Source organism: Lagopus muta, chromosome 2, assembly GCF_023343835.1.
Source record: "Lagopus muta isolate bLagMut1 chromosome 2, bLagMut1 primary, whole genome shotgun sequence".
Lineage (NCBI taxonomy): Eukaryota > Metazoa > Chordata > Aves > Galliformes > Phasianidae > Lagopus > Lagopus muta.
This window is the reverse complement of record NC_064434.1, coordinates 27663474-27683664: the sequence shown is the minus strand read 5'-3', so window position 1 is coordinate 27683664 and position 20191 is coordinate 27663474. Positions and strand designations below refer to the sequence as shown.

At 36.8% G+C, this 20191-nt stretch overlaps 1 protein-coding gene across 9 annotated transcripts in view; it reads right to left on the bottom strand.

Annotated features, from left to right (window-relative positions):
- ADGRB3 (adhesion G protein-coupled receptor B3) overlaps window positions 1-20191 on the bottom strand; it is a 459396-nt gene that overhangs the window by 13135 nt on the left and 426070 nt on the right. For all 9 annotated transcript variants that reach the window (XM_048936529.1, XM_048936524.1, XM_048936532.1 and 6 more), the window contains 3 exons: window positions 16919-17014; window positions 15503-15542; window positions 10131-10774 (listed from right to left, as the gene is read on the bottom strand). In XM_048936529.1, coding sequence (XP_048792486.1) covers window positions 10131-10774; window positions 15503-15542; window positions 16919-17014 — 780 coding nt within the window. The remainder of the gene's footprint in view (window positions 1-10130; window positions 10775-15502; window positions 15543-16918; window positions 17015-20191) is intronic.

The following is a 20191-nucleotide window of genomic DNA, read 5'->3' as shown; positions in this document are numbered from 1 at the left end:
TGGTACATAAAATATATTTATTTCTATGCTTTCTGTGGTATTTTCAAATGATTATAGTGTTTATTATTTTTACACCGTTATCAATATATACCTATGATTAGGGTCTGTATAAATATACATAAATTGATTCTTTCCTACATCAGGTTTACATTGGTACAACTCCACTGATTTTAATGGGACAACTGATAGTAAAGTCAAGACCAAGCCATCTATGCTTTCCATAGAGACTTGAGCTTGTTTGTTTGCAATGACAATCTGGATGGAGAAAGCGATGATATTTGTCTTTCAGATGACAAATCTGATTCAAAGCAGCTGATAAAAAAAAAGAATTATTTACTAGTAAAGTAATCACTTGTATACAATGCAACAAAGAATATGATTGCTTAGACACATCATGAATAATTTAGCATATAATTTTATTATATAATCTGAAATAAACTGATTATAAAGTCCAATTATATCAGACAAGCAGAAATGCTGTAAAGAAGAATTTTTTTTTTTTTCTTTTAAGGTTGGAAATTGAGTGTCTCACAATAGACAAGAGATGTGGAAAGCAGCAGAGAAGCTAAAAAAATAAAAGAGCAGCAAGAATAGGTGAATGGAAAGAAAAGAGACATTCTCCTTCAGGAAGAGTTAAAGTACCCCAATAACAAAAAAGTGCTTGCTGGTACATTCTAATCCTAATTTTTTGTAGTATTATAGAGTCTCTTTAAGCAATGGTGAACAAACCTTTTCAAAATGCGCTGAATTTCTGCAATGAGATAGAAATCAAACCAATCAAGTCCAGAATAATAATATTACTGACTTCATTAGACTTTGATTTTATCTCGTTTAAGAAACATGCAGGTTTTTGTATGTGGTTTTGTTTTCTTGCATTTGAAGGAAACAGTTTTACAAGTTCTTATCTGGAGAAAGCAGAAAATGTTCAATCTTTTATAACAACACTATGTATCATTATATGGGATTCGCTGTAAAATTCTGACTTATACCAACCCATAATAATAGAAGACAAGTGTAGCACTGTCTACACTGTCTTCAGAGATTGGACAGTCTGTTGTCTGAAAAGCTGAGAGACACTAATAAAAATGGTCTACAAAACAAGTAAGAAAATAAATATTGGGGAAGCTACCATGAATTAGGAAGGCTTGATTGACCAAACCCTCTTTATGAGAGTATTTAAAAACAAATTAAACAACTCTGTTAAATAAACTCCAATAAATAGCATGTAAACTTAAAAACAGCATTGGCTTTGGAGGTAGGAAAACTACAAGAAGCTAAAGCTCAGATTCTTAAAGGTACCTACTTCTCACTCATGTTTAGAGAGCCTAGGTACAAGCATTCCTTTGAGACAGGCCTTCATCATTCCACAGTTAACCAACACCTGAAGAAACCTACATATCTCTAATGAGGAAGGATCTATTTTAAGGTGCAATTAGATCACTTCTTCCACAGTAATGGCTCAGTGGTTTCAAAATAAGAAATTTAGACAGCAGGTGATAAGGTGCTCTCGTGGAGCAGCTTTGAAAAATGCTTGAAAAGCCATTATTTAAGCTAAATTTCAGTAATAAATCTGATACCACTGAACTGCCTGAGTGAGAATCCTAAGAAAAAGCATGAAAAACTTTGAAATAATTGTGTAGTTTACTACATAATGTAATTTAGAAAACTGGAACATTTGTATTTTGCCTTAGGTCTGTTTGACCACAGTGCATATTTGTGGCATGGTTGAATTATTAGCTTTTGCATCCACACAAATCTATCACTGTCTACATGGTAAAAACACACATCTAACTGTCTGTGACATATTTAACTACACTATTGCCAGAAAGATGTCACTACTTCAATTGTGTCCTTAGATCACAACAGTTATGATCTAACAAATAATAATATAGGTTCATCTCAGTGAGTGACCAATGCAAATCTATCATGAGTAAAATTTAATTTAAATATGTATGGTAAAAAACATCTGTTCTATGTTTGTACATTACTTTTCTTTTCCATGGCTGCATACAGTGAAATATATCACAGATTCTGTCAAAGCCTATTCTCCTAAGACATAAAAAGGTATGTAACTGCCATAGGTAAGAACAGCAGAATAAAGATCTGTGAACGTCTGAAACACAGAAATCACTGGTTATGAATGTGATGCCAGACCACTGAAAGTCATTTGCAATACTGTCAGTGACCGTAAGTACAGTATGAGGCCCTCCTGGCTATCACCTCATTGTACTGAAGTGTTATGGTTGAGAGTGGGAATATATTCAGATGCATGAAGGCTCTAGGTACCTTCGCTTGTAAGGGTGGAGCCATTTGCCTGCGGTCCTTTTCCTAAACTATTCTGCATGATGTACAACACGTCTAAAGTGTACAAATCAACACTTTAATTGTGATTATACGTATATACACATACACACGCACTGTATGCAATCACTATGTATATACATACGTATATATACTTACATATATCTTAAACAAAGTTTAATTGCTGTGGCCCTTTGGCTAAAAAACAAGGTTTTTCACAGACACCTAAATTCTTTCTGAATCTAGTCAACCATCTGGCTTGTTCTAACAATTTAAATTAACTAAAGCCAAAGCTAAATGAAAGAGTAAGGGGAAAAAAACCCTCTTCTGTCAAATGATCTGCTGAACTGATCACATCAGCGTGTTTCTTTTCAAAAGACTGCTTCACCAGCCTGCAAAATTAAGACAGATTTCAGCCAATATTAAAATCAGACTGGAAGCTGATTCTTTTTCCAAGCATCAGTTGGAGACCCAGTTGAGCATTAATGAAAGTAGTACATGACTAATAAACGACTACACAGGTTCATCTCAGTGTTTTGAATTTTCCCAAGTTATGCAGTGATACTTAAGGAATGACATAGGAAAATGTGAGTATTAAGAGCTATTTTTGTTGTAGCTCCACCTTACTTCTTCAAATGTAATTTAGGACGATCTTTGGGAGGAGCTTACTTTATTGAACTTACTAGCACTTTTTTATACTGTTCCATCTGTCCAATCATGTTCTGTATTCATTCACAATGAATGTTTTGTAGTATCCAAAATATATTTAGATAGTGAGCTCCTCAATTTAAATATGCATAATGTGACAAAGACAATGTTGTTTACCTCTTTGTCATTTCATTTGAAGCTCCTCTTCTTTAAATCATGGGAAATATAAATAATTGTTCCCCATTTTCTACTCAGTCATTTATTTTCCAAACCTAAATACTTTAACACCAGAGAACTGAAAACGGTAGCTAGTAAAGGGACTGCCTAAAAAGCTGAAGCTACATGCAATTATTCAGCAGCAAGGGAATTATCTGAGATAATTTTGAAAAGGCTGAAATTCATGGGTAAGAAGTGAACTGGATATTCATGCTGAGTTCCAAAAAAAAGCTACAAAGAACCACTAAGGTCTTCATTTAAATGGGCGGGGATGTGTACAGCCTTTTCTAAACAGCCCCACTGAGAAATCTGCATTAATGCTCCGAATTCTCAGAAGCAAAATCACCACATAACCACAGAGTGGTAGGAGTTGACAGAGATCTCTGTGTCCACTTAGCCCAACCCCTGCTCCAGCAGGGACACCCACAGCAGGGGGGGGCAGGACCACATCCAGGAGGCTTTTGAAGATCTCCAAGAAGGAGACACCACAGCCTCTCTGAGCAGCCTGTGCCAGTGCTCCATCATCCACACAGCACAGAAATGCTTCCTGGTATTTAGACAGAACCTCTTGTGCTCCAGTTTGTGCCCACTGTGTCCATCATGCCTACAAGCTGGGAAAAAAAATTCAGAGAGCAGCAAAATGTCATTTTAGAGGGTTAAAAACACTGGATCAAGAGAAAAGGATAAAAGAGTCATACAGCTGATTTAAACATCGCCTCTGGAAAAAGCAAACACGGAAACTTTGTAAGAAACCTTAGAAGGATATAAATACTGTTAAACAAACCCAGTATGAGAAAAATAAGAAAATTTGTAATTCAGAAAAAAAAAGAGAGGAAATTTTAAAGATATTACTAGGAATAAAGACATTTTATATGACTGTGAAATGATCTGCTGAAGTAAACAGCTGGGAAACATTCACTGTCTTGAAAAGTCTTGAAAGTGAAATTGGACTATGCATTACACAAATATGCTGTAGAAAATGTTCTTGCACTGATAAAGGAGATAACCTGGCAAGATCTTTTCCATTTCTAATTTCTACAGCTCTTTGATCCTGATTGATAAAATACACATTACAGAAAAAAAAAAGAAAAAAAAAAACCCAAAACTACCAAGCCTTTCATGCCAAGACCAAAGTGAAATTCTGTAAAAAGAGGTCTGCAGTTGTAATTTATTTAAAATCAATTTTACTTTGTGCTAATCATGTACAGCTTTTCTGTGTAATTCCATAGCAACTTTAAACTCTGCTCACTAGGGGACAAAAATAGAACAGTGAAGAATAATTTCCATACAGCAGCATGGACTAATATGCTGGCACCAGGAAGGAGCTGCTCTCTCTAACAGACTAATAAAATCCCTCTCCATCTCTGTAAAATGGCAAATGCCTGGTTTTCTCCTTACTCTAGTCTGCATTACACCACTACCTGATTAATTACATGAGATACTCCTCAAAATATATTATGTTGTGCAAAGTATAATTGAAACCAGAGATAGAATATTATAGGGCAGGTTATAACCATGCTTCCATTAATATAAAGCCTTATTATCAGCAGTTTATAATTCATTCTGAGATTAGGTTTGACATACAAGATCTTAGCCTGGGGAAGATTTTTTCCCTGAACAAAATTAAAGGAGAATCTCTTTTGGCCCTTAGAGATATTGAAGTGGAATGTGAGTTTTGATTTAAAATATCTTTTGTGTGTATTTAACTGAAGCAAAAAGCTTAGTTTCTGAAAAGAAGATTACATGGGCTATTAGTTTACAATATGAGCTAGATATAAAAGAAAAAAGTAGATGAGCTCTTTGATGTGCAGCTTTTAAGTTGAGAAAATCTACAAGCAAATTTCACCATAGCACAAACATTTCTTCAGAGATCGTGTATTAAAACTTCCAGCATTTTTTTCTGGTTTTCTGCTCCATTTTTATAGGATAATTGACATATGTATTTACTCAGTAGAGCAAAAATAGTTGTTTTTTTGTTTCTGAATGTCACTGGAGCAAGTGTAGCATTTATTTAATGGACAAGCAATTGACAATGTTTCCTAAGGATAATTTGTAGTTAAGATAGCTATCTGTAATACAAAACATGAAATAGGCAATGCAGTCAGTAACGCTGATTAAAATTTCTGATCTCTACATCTTCAGTTACTAAAATCACCTCTGTTTGATTCTACCCCCATTCTTGTCCAACAGTGCAAGAATATGATGCAACAATGTCTGAAGTCAGAGGAATTTGAAACCTTGTCCTTCAACCAAAAGAAAGAGTGGTCTGTTATAGGTCTAGAATTCATTTCACTGAGAGTCACAAAGTTGCAAGAGCTGTCTTCACAGCTTACTGAAGAAAGAAATGAGGAATGGAAGGAAGATAAATCTGAGATAGAGAAAGCCTGAAAACAAATGCAATGTGGAAACATGATAAAGGGGAAGTTCCTGTAGTGCTTGTCTCTCTATTTTTGTTCTCTCTCTTTTTTAATTCACTTCATTTCTTTTTCACTTTTCATATCATAAATCAAAATGACTTCACAATATTTTGCTTTTATTCCGCTCTAGCACTTTATTGACAAGATCGACTGCTTTTTTTCTGTATATTTCTTCGTCCCTCACAAAAAAACTGTTGTTTTTTTGTTTTGTTTTGTTTTTGTTTTGTTTGTTTGTTTTTGTTTTTTAACTGGACTCTTCATTTCTGTCCGCTTTTCTCTCTCTTTTTTTTTTTTTGGGGGGGGGGGGGGGGGGGGGGGTTGGGGAGGAGGGAGGAGGAGCATGTCTTTCTTTCTCTTCTCTCTATCATTACTTCTATATATATTTTTTGCACTCACTACCCTTAATGTATCTTTTCATTGTCTTTTATTTCTGTATTTGCTTCCTAAAGTCCCACATCAGTGATTTAGTCAAAAGGCTCTGGAGATGACTTTCTTTGAATGTATTAAGAGCCGTTATGAGTGAGTAAAGAAGAATTACTTTGGTCACACGTTCTATTCAGGGGATTGATGTTTTTCCCCAAGTAAAGATCTCCTAGCAGAAGCCGAGACAGAAAAACTAGCAAGGAAAACATGAAATTGGGAAGAAAAATCCACTCATAATTTGTGAAGCTATTTCCTTTCTGCTCTTATGAAGTTGATGCTCTTTTCTTCTATTTAATAAATGCTTCTATTATAGGCTTCATAAGAAGGCTTCATAAACCCTTCTTTTGATAATAGCTCTTTGTCTTCTTTCAGGAATTTTCCATTTGGGCATAAAGTGACCCTACATTAACATTTTCTAGAAAGAACCCGTCATTACTGTCCCACAAACCTACCAATACAAGTCTCCTCACATAGTCAGGCAGCAGGTGACCTAATTCCTCTTGTATTTTTTTCCATAATAGGAAAAGAACTACTTTTCCTGGAGGTATGTTGCACAAATCAACTTCTTCCTCTGCATTTAAAGCTTCTATCCTTTTCTTGCATTCCAGTGGCTGGGATTGTACAACTTCATTTCATTTTAATGATACAGCACTGAGTATACAACTTCAAAACAAAAAGCATTCCAAAAGACTGCATTGAGAGTGCTTTCTTCATTAAAATGAAAACACTTTGAACTGAAGGAGCACACTACAAGCCACTTTGATGCCAAGGTAGCAAAGCCAATTTTAATCCATGCATATAAGGGTTGTGCAGGAGATTAACCAGATGTTCAATTACTCCTGCTCAGAAAATCAGTGATGTACCAACATGCCTGCCTGTGCCTATAATTGCATGAATACTGTTGGGTACATACCAAATAAAACAAAAAAACACTGACTTGCTCACTAGGAATCTGCATATCCTTAAATTTATATTTACCTGGGCAATGTATTTATGCAAATACTATAGCATTCCAATTTTTCCGTATATAACATAACATTTGATTGTTCTTAATTAAGCATTATCTTTTGAAAAACAGTATGTAAATGTAAAAACCAAGAGAAAGTTTATGACATACTGTAGGATTAATCTAACTAAATTTAGAACAGAACCTTTTTGATGTTTATGTCTGACCAACTAATTTTGTCCTCTCTGTGGAATCCCTAGACAGAAAGCTGCACTGAGGGCATGCAATTTACTTCATCCTGGAACAGATGTCTAAAAGTGGCCTAGAAGCGTCTGTTGTCTCTACTGACACTAAAGAGGAGACTGATGTGGAAAGCTCCATTGCAGATCAGAAGGAAAATGCCTGCATTTAGATGCATAGTAGGCATGATGGATCTACCCTGCAGAGTTAAAAGTCAAAACATTACATTGTAGCGCTCCTACTGTAGGTCTGTTTCAAAACATTCATTTCCAATGATCATAATGAACATAAAATCTAAATAAAAGAGAACAAATGCAGACCTTACATTTCAGCTTTTGCATTCAATAATTTTGATTTTTTGGTTGTTTATACGGTTTTCAATTTCTTGAATAAACTCACATTATTCTAAGGGCTCACCATCTCTTGGGATATGTGAAATACAGAAAATGATTGGCTTCACAAACTCGCAAGCATAAATGCACTAAAAAAGCCAAATTAAAAAAGAAAAAAAAATCTAAACATTGCAAATGTATTGTTAACTCATTGCAGCACAATATTCCAGTGTTTCAGCGCTAAAATGGACATGAAATTTAAAATAAATAATTTGATTTTATGATTTGAAAATTCTTAGGGCTTATGTTTTCCAAATTGTCCTCTAATTCTGCTGGCTTAGTTTTATAGCCATAAAGACTAGTACCTGCCATAAAGTGATGAGACTTCCATACACTGCATTTTACACAGTCTCCAGTTGCAAACAGTTATGCCTACAGTACTTCTGAGTTTTGGGGTGTTTGTGAATTCATAATTACATTGCTGAAATCAGATACTGGGCTGGCTCTTGGCTGTAAATGGGTCAAACTACATCTTAAGCCATTCTGGTAAGATCATAAATACTTTCTGTAATCACTGCATAAACTACTGTCATTGTTATATTTTTAGTAATTACTGACTTTAAATTAAAAAGAAAAAAAATGTGAAGAATTATGTTAACACAAGTCACAGTTGCCTATGGGCATTTTACTGACATAGTAAGTGGTAACTGCTCTATATAACTACATGATAAAAAGAATAGTTGTATGGTGATTCAAGAGAAAGCTCTGGGAAATTACTAATGACACATAGTGGAGAGATCACGCAGAAAGCATTAAGAGATTTGCTATCTATGCCATATCTTAGAAGGAAGCTTAAGATATGATACAAATACAATCTAAAAATTAACTCTAAAAAAGCAACATCTTAGGTTGTCTTTATCACCAATAGAAAGAAAGAACCATCAGAAAAGAGCACTCTTGACCACAGGTGGGGAGGACAATACAGTGCCAGATATGTGTATCTTCTCAAGGAATTAGAATCTTTCCCTTGGCATCTCACCCATATGTCTAATCTTAACCAGGTTGTTTATGAGCTTCTGTATCTGACTAAAGGTACTGGAAAGAGGGTCTTGTAGATATGGAGAAGGTGATACTACTGGAAGATGGCTTTCTGTTTGTATGTTGCATTAAATTGCAGAACTCTTTTGCACCATGTAATATTAAGTAATACAGCTGAACTGAGAGTAATAACATTAATTATGCAAACTTGCCTTGAAAGAGCCTGTCAATACACTGAATGGGGAAGTACTGAAGTAATTTTTTAGAAATTCTTTCAAAAATTTGTCTCAAAACTATACAAACTCATACACTTCAAAAGAGCAAATAAAAAGTGGACAATTTGCTTACTTGAAAAGCTCCGTATTTCATTTTGCAATTATTTGTTTTCAGTTATATTATGTCTTGCAAAAACTTATGATAGCACAGTGACAATAAAAACAACATGGGAAACATTTCATAGTCAATGCTTGCAAAGGCATTTCTTGAAAAGAAACTAAGTTCTGATCTTCTGCCCAAATTCTGCAGTTGATAAGCACATTAAACTCCATTTTCAAAGAAATATCTACAGGCATCTCCTATTCTATGAAGTCCAGGGTACAGCTTTATATCTAACAATTAAAAAATCAGGTAAACTCTTTGCACAGACAGCTCCAAATGTCATAAAATAGTAGTTAATGGCTTAAAGTCTGCATATACAGTAGCTTTTTTTTTTTTTTTTTTTTAATTCTGACAGTGAGTAAATATCACATTTTTCTCATATGTCTTTTTCATATCTACCAAATGCTCTATTTCATAACATTTGAACTGCTGGTGAAACAGACTTAAAATTCTTAAAGGGGACCATGTGTGAAGTCTACACTTCACTGGTGGTTTTACACAAGTAAAGACTCAGCAGGAATTACAATATCTGACACTTAATTCTTCAGTTACTTTTGTACTTTAAGTTCTGCAGAAAGATGGTAGTAATGACTGCAACCTCTTTCGGTAAAGGCTTTTCAGTTCATTTTTACAATCTGAGTGGCATCTGGGATACACTGCAAGAAGTCTCCCTCTACTTACTGCACATGTCATCTGCACATGCAACCATTCAAACACACATATAACGTAAATCTCTAAATAGTGAACTAATGGATGGAAGAATCCAATACTTACACTAATGAAGGCAGAATCAGACCTACCATATCTGAGTGAGATACAATTTTCACTGGTAAAATGGCAAATATTTTGAATTACATGTGCTTGCAGGTTGTCATTTATATTTTCCAGGAGCCTTATTCTCGTAGCAGCACAGTATTCACCTGGTAGGTCATGAAATCCTTACCAGTTGTGTAGAATGCTAAATCTCCAGAATTGTACAGATTCATACAGACTGGTTCTGAAACTTTAATCTTGTTTTCTAGATATGAACACTTATGACAGCAAGAGAAATACGTACAGCAATGCATTATTCCAAACAATAATTTAGTCTGAATTAAAGCCTTAGCTTAGACCCCTTAGAAATAAGCCACAATATTTTGTCTTACCTTATGACTAGAACAACAGAATATACAATTTGACTGTGTGACTGACCTCTAGAGAGCTCATTGATATTGTGGATCCAGTTTCACTTCTTGATAATCCCGCATTGTCATCCAGCTCTGAGGCAATGAAATTCTTTACTGCTGTGCGGGGCTCAAATGGCAAACTCTGCATATGTTCTTGGGTGGGAAGATGCTGGTCTAAATTGATATTAAATTGGTCCATTACAGAAGGATTCATATTGAATTCTGGATTAACTTTGTAGTGCAATAGCCTTTCATGAGGCAGTGTATCCATGCCTATATTGATTTTGCTCTCATCTTTCAGTGATGGCTGGGTATTTACTGAGCTTCTGGGCATGACGATGTAGTCGCTTTCTATCATCCGTTCTTGAGGATGGACTATGTCCATATCTGCACCTCGCAAATTATCATCAGTGCATAAATACACAGTCCTCCGCAACTCACTGTTGTCTTTTTTCAAGCATTGATTTGCCAGTTCACTCATACTCATAGGCATGTGAAGACCTGCTGGTTGCTGGATGATGACTTTTGAGATGATATTTCCAGGCAAAGTAGAATAGCTCATTCCTTCAGGGTTTGGTCCCTTTTCTTCTTCTTCATCGTTTAGTGAAATTCTAGAAAGAGTTCCTGTTATAGTAGCTGCTCTGCAAGGTCCGATGTCTTTATGCAGAACTGTGGGTCAGAGAACAGACTTCTTACACCATGAAACCATGTCTGTCAAACACTACTTCTGCTTGTAGCATTATATAATGTCCTTTAGCATTGCATCTTCTTACTTTTTTGTATATTATAAATTTTATTTTATAAAAACTGCCTTAGAAAGGGTTTTTATGAACTGATATATACTCTGAGCCTCAATCATTTAAATAAAAGAAAACCATCCCTTTGTTTCTTCCCGATTCCTTGCGTATATCTTAGGTGATTTGCAGCTTAAGCAAGTTTTCCATGTGGAACTAAATTAAGGTTGATTACACTATGATTTCTGTATTGCCATTATTAACTCCACATAACCTCTTGGAAAATGTCAAATAGACTGTAAGACAGAATAATTTTGTCAATATGTCATAATGATCTATTGTAAGATTATAACTGTGGACATGTATTCCTGAGCTCCTAAATGTTCTTTTTCACTGATTTTTTTTTTCCTAATGCTTTTCTCTGTTCAATGATTTTTAAAATAAAAGTGGGAAAAAATTAACTGCATTAGGAAGAAAATCCATTGCTATCAGAAAGACATAATTTGCCACATCTGAAAAGGTTACAAATAGAATCATAGAATCATAGAATCATTGAATGGTTTGGTTTGGAAGTGACTTTTAAGATCATCTAGTTCCGATCCCCTGCTATAGGCAGGAACACCACCCACTAGACCAGGTTGCTCAAAGCCCCATCCAGCCTGGCCTTGAATGGACTGGATTGTTGGCCAAGATCTCCTGGGATGTTCTTTCTAAAAACAAAGATGTTGAGGAGAGCTGGCTATTCTTCAAGGATGCCTTCCTGATAGCACAACAGCTCCCTGTCCCTCTGAATAAGAAAGCAGGCAGAGGAGGTAGGAAACTGGCATGGCTTGGCAAAGACCTGCTTGACATGCTGAGGGCAAAGAAAGGTGTGTACAAGCTCTGGAAACAAGGATGTGTCAACTGGGAAGAATACAGGGGTGCCGTCCGGACTTGCAGACGTGGGATCAGGAAGGCTAAAGCACAGGCAGAACTGAACTTGCTGAGGGACATGAAAAAAATAGGAAGACATTCTACAGGTACATTGGCCAGAAGAGAAAGGCCAAAGCAAGTGTACGTCCTTTGGTAAATATGAAAGGAGAACTTGCTTCAACGGATGAAAAGAAGGCTGAGGTACTGAATGAGTTCTTTGCCTCAGTCTTCACTGCCGGCCACAATTCCGGTATTTCTCACATCCTTGAGCCCTGCATCCCTAAACCTCTAGGTGGGGACTGGGGTGGTAAATCTCCCCCCACTGTGAGGGCAGAGCAAGTTTGTGACTGCCTCGTGAGACTGAATGTGTACAAGTCTATGGGGCCGGATGGCGTGCATCCCAGGGTTCTGAAGGAGCTGGCTGAGGTGGTTGCCGAGCCACTCTCTATTATTAGTAGCTATTATTAGTTGTGGCTGTCAGGTGAGGTCCCAGATGACTGGAGGAAGGGTCACGTCACTGCCATTTACAAGAAAGGGGGCAAGGAGGACCTGGGGAACTACAGGCCAGTGAGTCTCACCTCTGTGCCTGAGAAGATCATGGAACAGCTCCTCCTGAATGACATGCTTGATCACGTGAGGAGTGAGCGTGTGATCCGAGACAGCCAGCACGGCTTCACCAGAGGAAGGTCATGCTTACCCAATCTGGTGACCTTCTATGATGGAGTGATGGCATTGGTGGACAAGGGAAAAGCAATTGATGTCATTTACCTGGACTTGAGCAAGGCTTTTGACATGGTCCCCCACCACATCCTTATCTCCAAATTGGAGGGATGTGGATTTGATGGCTGGACCACTCGATGGATAGGCTGCAGACAGAGGGTTCTATGTCATCAAGGGTTCTATGTCCAGGTCAAGGCCTGTAATGAGTAGTGTCCCCCAGCGGTCTGTTTTGGAACTGGTGTTCTTTAACATCTTTATCAATGACATCGATGACGGAATCGAGTGCACCCTCAGCAAGTTTGCTGATGGCACCAAGCTGAGTGGTGTGGTTGACATGGCGGAAGGAAGGGATGCCATTCAGAGGGACCTCAACATGCTAGAAAGGTGGGCTTGGGTGAACCTGCTGAGGTTCAACACAGCAAAGTGCAGAGTTTTGCACTTAGTCCAGAGGAATCCCAGGCATCCATTCAGACTGGAAGGAGCGGTCCTTGAGAGCAGCCCTGTGGAGAAGGACTTGAGGGTCTTGATAGATGAAAAGCTTAACATGAGCCAGCAGTGTGCTCTTGCAACTCGGAAAGCAAATGGTATCCTGAGCTCTGTCAGAAGAGGGGTGGCCAGCAGGGACAGGGAGTCCCTGATTGTCCCCTTCTACTCTGCTCTTGTGAGGTCCCATCTGGAGTACTGTGTCCAAGTGTGGAGCCTCCAGTATAAGAAAGACAGAGATCTGTTGGAGAGGGTTCAGAGGAGAGCCACAGAGGTGATCAGGGGACTGGAGCACCTCCACTACATAGACAGGCTGAGGGAGCTGGGCTTGTTCAGCCTGGAGAAAAGAAGGCTGCGGGGTGACCTCACTGCAGCCTTTTGGTACCTAAAGGGAGCCTACAAACAGGAGAGGAATCAACCCTTTGAAAGGGTTGACAATTGCAGGACAAGGGGAAATGGTTTGAAGTTGAGGGAGGGAAGATTTAGGTTGGATGTCAAGGGGAAATTCTTTACAGAGAGAGTGGTGAGGTGCTGGAACAGGCTGCCCAGAGAGGTTGTGGATGCCCCGTCCCTGGAGATGTTGAAGGCCAGGGTGGATGGGGCGCTGGGCAGCCTGGTCTAGTATTAAACTGGGAGGTTGGTGGCTCTGCCTGTGGCAGGGGGGTTGAAGATTCATGATCCTTGAGGTCCCTTTCAACCCTGGACATTCTGTGATTCTGTGGATGCTTCTAGGGAGGGAACATCCACAAACTTGCTGGGCAACCAGTCCCAGTGTCTCACCACCTTCACAGTAAAGGATTTCTTCCCAAATAAACATATGTTATAAACCATTCATAACCCACTTTTGGTGTAATCCTTCATGGAAAAAGCATGGTAAAAATAGCAACATCCAACAATTTTTTCTTAGAGTAAGGTTTACATCTGAATGCTATTAATTCCAGAACAAAATACAAAATTTTCAGTAGCAATAAATGATTCATTCAAAAGCACAGTATTCATCACAATCATTTGTCTTACAATTAAATACACATTTAGAGTTCAAGATTTGTAATGAAAGAAAAAGTTTAGGTAGTAAGAATGAAAAATTTTAGAAGTATCCAGTTACTGAGCTCGTTCCAATTGGGTGTAAGGATTTACTTGTCCTGATTTAAAATAGTATTTTAACTCAGATCAATACCAGCTTGTGCAATAAAATCTGTCTCATGGGCTGAGACAGTAAGATGACTAGAAGTATCTCAGGTGTTACATTCACATCACTTTTGGTAGCCTGAGGGCTCTAATGACCCAGATCCTACAGTGCTTGACAGTTCATTGCCATGTTCCGAAGCAAGCAGCTCATAAAGCAACCCACTCCTACCTCACAAAGAACTGGTGCAGATTTTTCAATTATGTAAGGAACAATTTGCCTGTAAACAACAGTACACAAATATCTGATTCTGTGACAATTTACAACTCACACACCCTGTCATCCCAATCCATTTTCTTCAGTGCAGCATGGCTGCTGCATTGTTCCCAGACAGACACTTCAAGCAGTGACCTATTAATTTTTCATTAAAAGGAAGTGAACTTAATTTTTTAACTAGTGAAACCAGTTCACAAATTTATTCAAAATCTATTTCCCTGAGGCTGGCTGCACAGCAGAGCTATGGTGGAAAAAGGTAACAAGTGGGAGCAATGTAGATTAAAGCTGGATTTTTCTCTGCATTACATGGTAACAGACATGCATTTGTGTTACAGTGGATTATCCAGTCCCTTCAAAATACATGTGCATATTAAATCTAATATATACAGTGAACAATTATTGTATTGAAATAAACAGAGCTGGCAGTTTTTTAAAGCTGTATGAATGGAAACTGAAACTCCACCTTAAGGAGATCAACTCTCTTGCCTTGCCATACAGACAGCAAAGACAGACTTTAGGTGGGTGACACAGGACAGCTAAGTCCTGCATCTCCTGCCCTGACTCACTCTGCAGAGAAGTCACCCTCTCTCTTTTTCTCTCTTCACTGAAAATAAGGTTGTCTAGGTAAACTTACCTCCTTAGGAAAAACTCCCTTTTGGGATAATCTCCAAGAACTAAAAATTTCTATAGCATTTGGAGGATTGTTTTTCACTGTGCTTTACTTAAGAAAGGTAGGAAAAAGGAAATAATAAAAAAGAAATTGCTTAAAATGTATTATTTTTTGTATGTAGAGACAGGCAAAGTTGACAAGTTGAAAAACACACTACCGAAATGTCTAATAAAGAAAGTAGAATCCTATTTTATTTTCCTGACATCCTGTTCCTTAAACGACTGTTGGACTCACTTAGAGCCCTAAAAAACAGCCTTTTTAAAACTAACACCTACCCATGCATCCCTCACATACACAGGTTATATATTAATTAACTTATACATAGGTTATATATTCATATAGTGCCATTAATTCTTTTTATTAACATTTGTAAATCTATGTTGGAAACAGTTAACACATGGTATTTTATGTCTACTTCAGAAGGAACTAGTAAAATAATCATTTTTATTAGCTAAATACTCTTTCAATTTTCTTACCTGACCGACAAGCAATGTCCACATCCTTTTCAAAATCAGTCTGCAACAAGAAACAATGAACAACAGTTATTAATTGAAAACAAAACCACAATACCTTTTTGCCCACTAGCGCTTCCAAAACATCCTACTTACAGAGTCATAGTCTGTTAAAAGTGGTTTCTTGTTGCTGAGAAGGTGAAGTATATTGTTTTACAACAGCAGAGCTTTACAAAGTTTCCTAAAGTATAACTGGGTGGTTTTCAAAGTATGCTTGCCTGACCAGAAAAAATAAAATAAAATAGGTGGAGGTAGAGTATATAGCTTTAATAAAATTATACAGTGTATTTTTAAAATAAATATGGAAGAGTAACTACATCTCTTGGAAGGATCATCTCTAAGGATGCTTTTCATAGTTATGTTATAAACAGAAAAAAAGAAAACAGTCTGCAATACAAATTACTGCGAATAACTGTAATCCAATTAGTCCACCCTGTCTGAAACTTCATTAATTTATTATGGAGTGTTTATTTGTTATACAGAATTATGCCCATCCTGGCTACTAATGCAATAAAGTAAACTTTGTATTCCTTGAAAACAAACATAATTTATTTCAATGAGTAAAATAATATTGTAAGCAGTACAAATGATCAGTAACAGTTGAAAATCTAAACACAATTTTTCCAGCTAACCAAAACTATTTATCCTGGTATAGATTTCAGGTAATTTTGGAAAATTTTTAAAATTTCCATGAAGATTTATTAAATAATAATTAACAAACTAACAAAACTGACCTCCTTCTTGCTTTTGAAGTCCAAAGGAAAAATTCTTTTTTAATTCACCACTTTTTTAAGGGCAACTGAATGCACATTTTAGAGCATGATCCTATCTCCATCCATTACAATCAAAGGCAGTCATTGAAAATGAAAGGGCAGATATATAACATACTAAATAACAATATCAGTAAATCCAAGTTGTCATAATAATCCATTCACTATCTTGATAATCCAAGTCACTAGACAGATTTCCCTTTAGGGATCTCTAGCACTTACTCCTTGTTTGAATTAATTTTGAGAAGAACATTTTTCAAGAATTTGTGAAGGGAAGACTCCCAGATGCATCAGTGCTCTTTACACCAGTGGTAGAAAAAAATCATTGTATGTCATTAGATTACTTTTTTCCTTCTTATATGTAAAAATCTTATGTCATCATGAAAAGTGGTGGAGGATACTGATGCATTGTGCTCAGCAGAATGATCACACCAGCAATTTAAAACTTGTTAAGAGGTTTAAGCAAGGAGGTAACGACCTAAACTGACTAATGCTCAAAGATGGTGTTAAAATTCCAGCTGTGTGTGCATTCTCATGTACAGTAATGCAAGTTCTTTTCTTTTGGCTAAAAAAACTAATTTAGTAATCAATGATAAAAATAAAAGCTAACCATGATTTGAGCATGTCCATTAGGAAAAGAACTTGAAGAATCTGCATTGATTGGATCCTGGCAATTTCTTAGTCGACATCTGAATGCATCTTGAACCTGTGAAAACAATAACTTATACTGATTCCTGTGAAACAACATGTACTCTGCACAAGCACATTTGAGGAAATATCTTTTCACAGAGAATACTTTTTTGTTTTGAGCAGAGTGCATGTCTAAGAAAATATTATTATGCAATACTTTTGTTAGAAATATGTGATTCAGCAAAGAGACACGTTTAAAAAAAAATGCAGTTCCTGTTTTCTGGCAGTTGAAAGCAAATATATTTTGCTGAATTCTCACACATAACACAATAGGGACAGCAAAACAACTTTGGGAACGGAAAGGAATATTTTTATCAACAGTTTAAAAGTATACAGAGAATACTTTTTTGAATGCAAAACCAATTTTGTTCCATTTCTTTACATATCCTCAGATGTATTCCAAGACAGTAATAAAATCTAAATATAAATACTTGAATTTTGATTTCATAAATACAAGTATCCATGTTAGCAAACAGTTGGCAAGATGCGACTTGGAAAACAGGAACTTTCTTGGGTGACTTCCAGTCAAGACAAACTAGTATCACTTATTCTTTGAATACAGAAATACTCTGAATGGAATGTCTAGAAAAATCTACATTTCATTTATTATCTGTAGAATTTGCTTGATGTCTAATTCAGAATAATTAAATGGTAGAAAATCAAATCCTACTCATGGATATTTTGTGAATAGCAGAAGAGGATAATTCAATAATTGTTGCTGATGAAAAGACATCCCCTTTTAGTACACTGTATTCTACTGCAAACTGTTTATAAGCTTTCATAAAAAGGAAAAAATGAATCAAAGAAGAAAAGATTTATTTTTGTTATTAGGTAGCATTATTTTAAAGTACTTAATCCTTAAATGAGTAAGTGTGCTCTACAGTAACTAATACAGATGAAGAAAGACTAATACAGACTAGAAAGAAGAATAAAGCAAGGTTCTGTTTTGGACTGATTTAAAAACACCAAGACTTCCCACGTGTGGTAATGTAGAGTGTGTCAGGCCTGTATTGTGACTTGGATTCTGATTTTAGGCACTACACTTACTGTGGTTTTGCATATGTTTGACATTAATTCAATTTGTCATCTTGCAATTGTTGCAAATTTAATCCAGATCTTCTCTCACTATATCAAGTCAAGTCGCACTCCAGAATCCATGCTCTTGGATAAGCACTGGCGCAGTGGTTGGACAAAAACCCCAAAATCTTATCTTCTAAAGCATGCTGAATCTCATCTCAAATCTCATGATAATTGACTCCTTCAGAACATACTATGTGACCTGTCAGCTTATGCAGTGATTCTCTTTGTTTTTGGGACTGGTGTTCATGTAGCTTCCCTGGTTCAGATAGCTCCAGAGTTCATGAAAATCTCCTGCCCTAGTTTCCCTACTTTCTAGTAGTGAATCCTGACACTAGGATTCTCTTACATGTGAATTTTTCTTACAGTATTTCTGAAGGGCAAGCAGCATATGATTTGAACATGTCAACAGAATATAAAATATCACTGCATTCATCATATTGACATATGTTGCAACTTTCACGTGGCCTCACACAAGTCAGAAATAGAAAGCTGAGCTACCTAAATACTGGCTTGTTCTGAATGTCTCGTTCAAATTTGTTGCTAGCATTGGTTAAGATTGTGCTGTCTTCACTTCTTTCTTTGAGGCATAATCTTGTTTCCCCCATGCCTTCTAACATCAAATTACAGTATTTTCTTAGAGCAAGGTAGAGCAGGAGAGACAAATGTGATGAACGTGCAGATACCATGGAAGTAGTTTCCTTAGCAACAGTAACCCTAAGCTTTCATAACTTACTCTCTTTCTACTCATTTTTTTTTCTTTTTTTCTTTTTCTGCAATATGGAAATATAGGCTTTAGATGCCAATGATGCATTTAATCTAAACGTGCTGCAGTCAGTAAGGCACAGCTAAAGGAGAAAACATATGTGGGTTATTCCCATCACCAGAAGGAACAGGAGTTATGCAGTATGATTGAAATTAGCCTTAGACATTCCCATGTTCAAGCAGGTCAGACAAAATATTTTGCTTTGATGGAGAAGAAGCTTCAACACTCCTCTTTCCTGTCAATCTTTGTTCTGTGACATACCTCATCCTCTTCCAATGCTCAATTAGATATTCAAACAGCAAGAAGAGAAAAACAAACAAACAAAAAAACAGGCTCTCTGGACTATGAAGGAGTTTTAAAGCAATAATACATGAGTCTTAATTTGCATTTTTCTTTCCTACTTTGCAACTGATTTATAAGAGGCCTTGTGCTTAATAACATTTATCTTAGGAGTTACAGAAATGAAGTATAGAAAGATTTAATGTCTTTCCAAAAGATCTTGAATTGATGTAGGTCAGAAGTAGACACAGCACATCATGCAGTTCTCTTCTAGTTGTATGTCTTAGTCAACCCCCTAGCTCCTCAGTGCAGCCCTTGTCACATAAGATCACTGGTATAGTATACTACTGAAAGTAAAAAATGTTTCTATCATTTATGTTTATATCTGTATGACTAAAGGGAAATAAGAGGGTTTTATCTATATAGCTTTAAAAGTCTTTGTCTTTTTGTAATACAACAATAATAAGGGCACAATAAAACAGAGCAGTCTTCTTCTTTGTTTGAATTTTATGGTGATTTATTCTGCTTCACATTTTTTTTCCTGACAGTCAGAATTACTGTTTTGCCTGTGCTGGTACGCTATAAATATTAGATCAATCCTATAGGCTATAACTGAGATAGCTTTGTAGCTGTCATCAAGAATGACAAATATGTTGGCAGAGATTCTCTGACATGCACTGGCAGAGCAAAAATCTTTTGCAGACAACAGAAAGTAACAGACTACTCTTTCATCTCGGGAGATACCCTGTGAAGTGCAAAGACTGCATTGCACACTGTGCACGATGTCCTATCTTGGCTTCCACAAGGACTCAACAAAGTGTCTCTAGAACTAGACTAGAAAGCAAGGGTTGCTAGAGTCAGAATGAAACACAAATTATGTCTCCTTCTGTGTAGGAACTTCAGCACTAGTGAGGCCGCACCTCGAGTACTGTGTCCAGTTTTGGGCCCCTCACTGCAAGAAAGATATTGAGGCCCTGGAACGTGTTCAAAGGAGGGCAACAAAGCTGGTGAGGGGTCTGGAACACAGGCCATATGAGGAGAGGCTGAAGGAGCTGGGATTGTTCAGCCTGG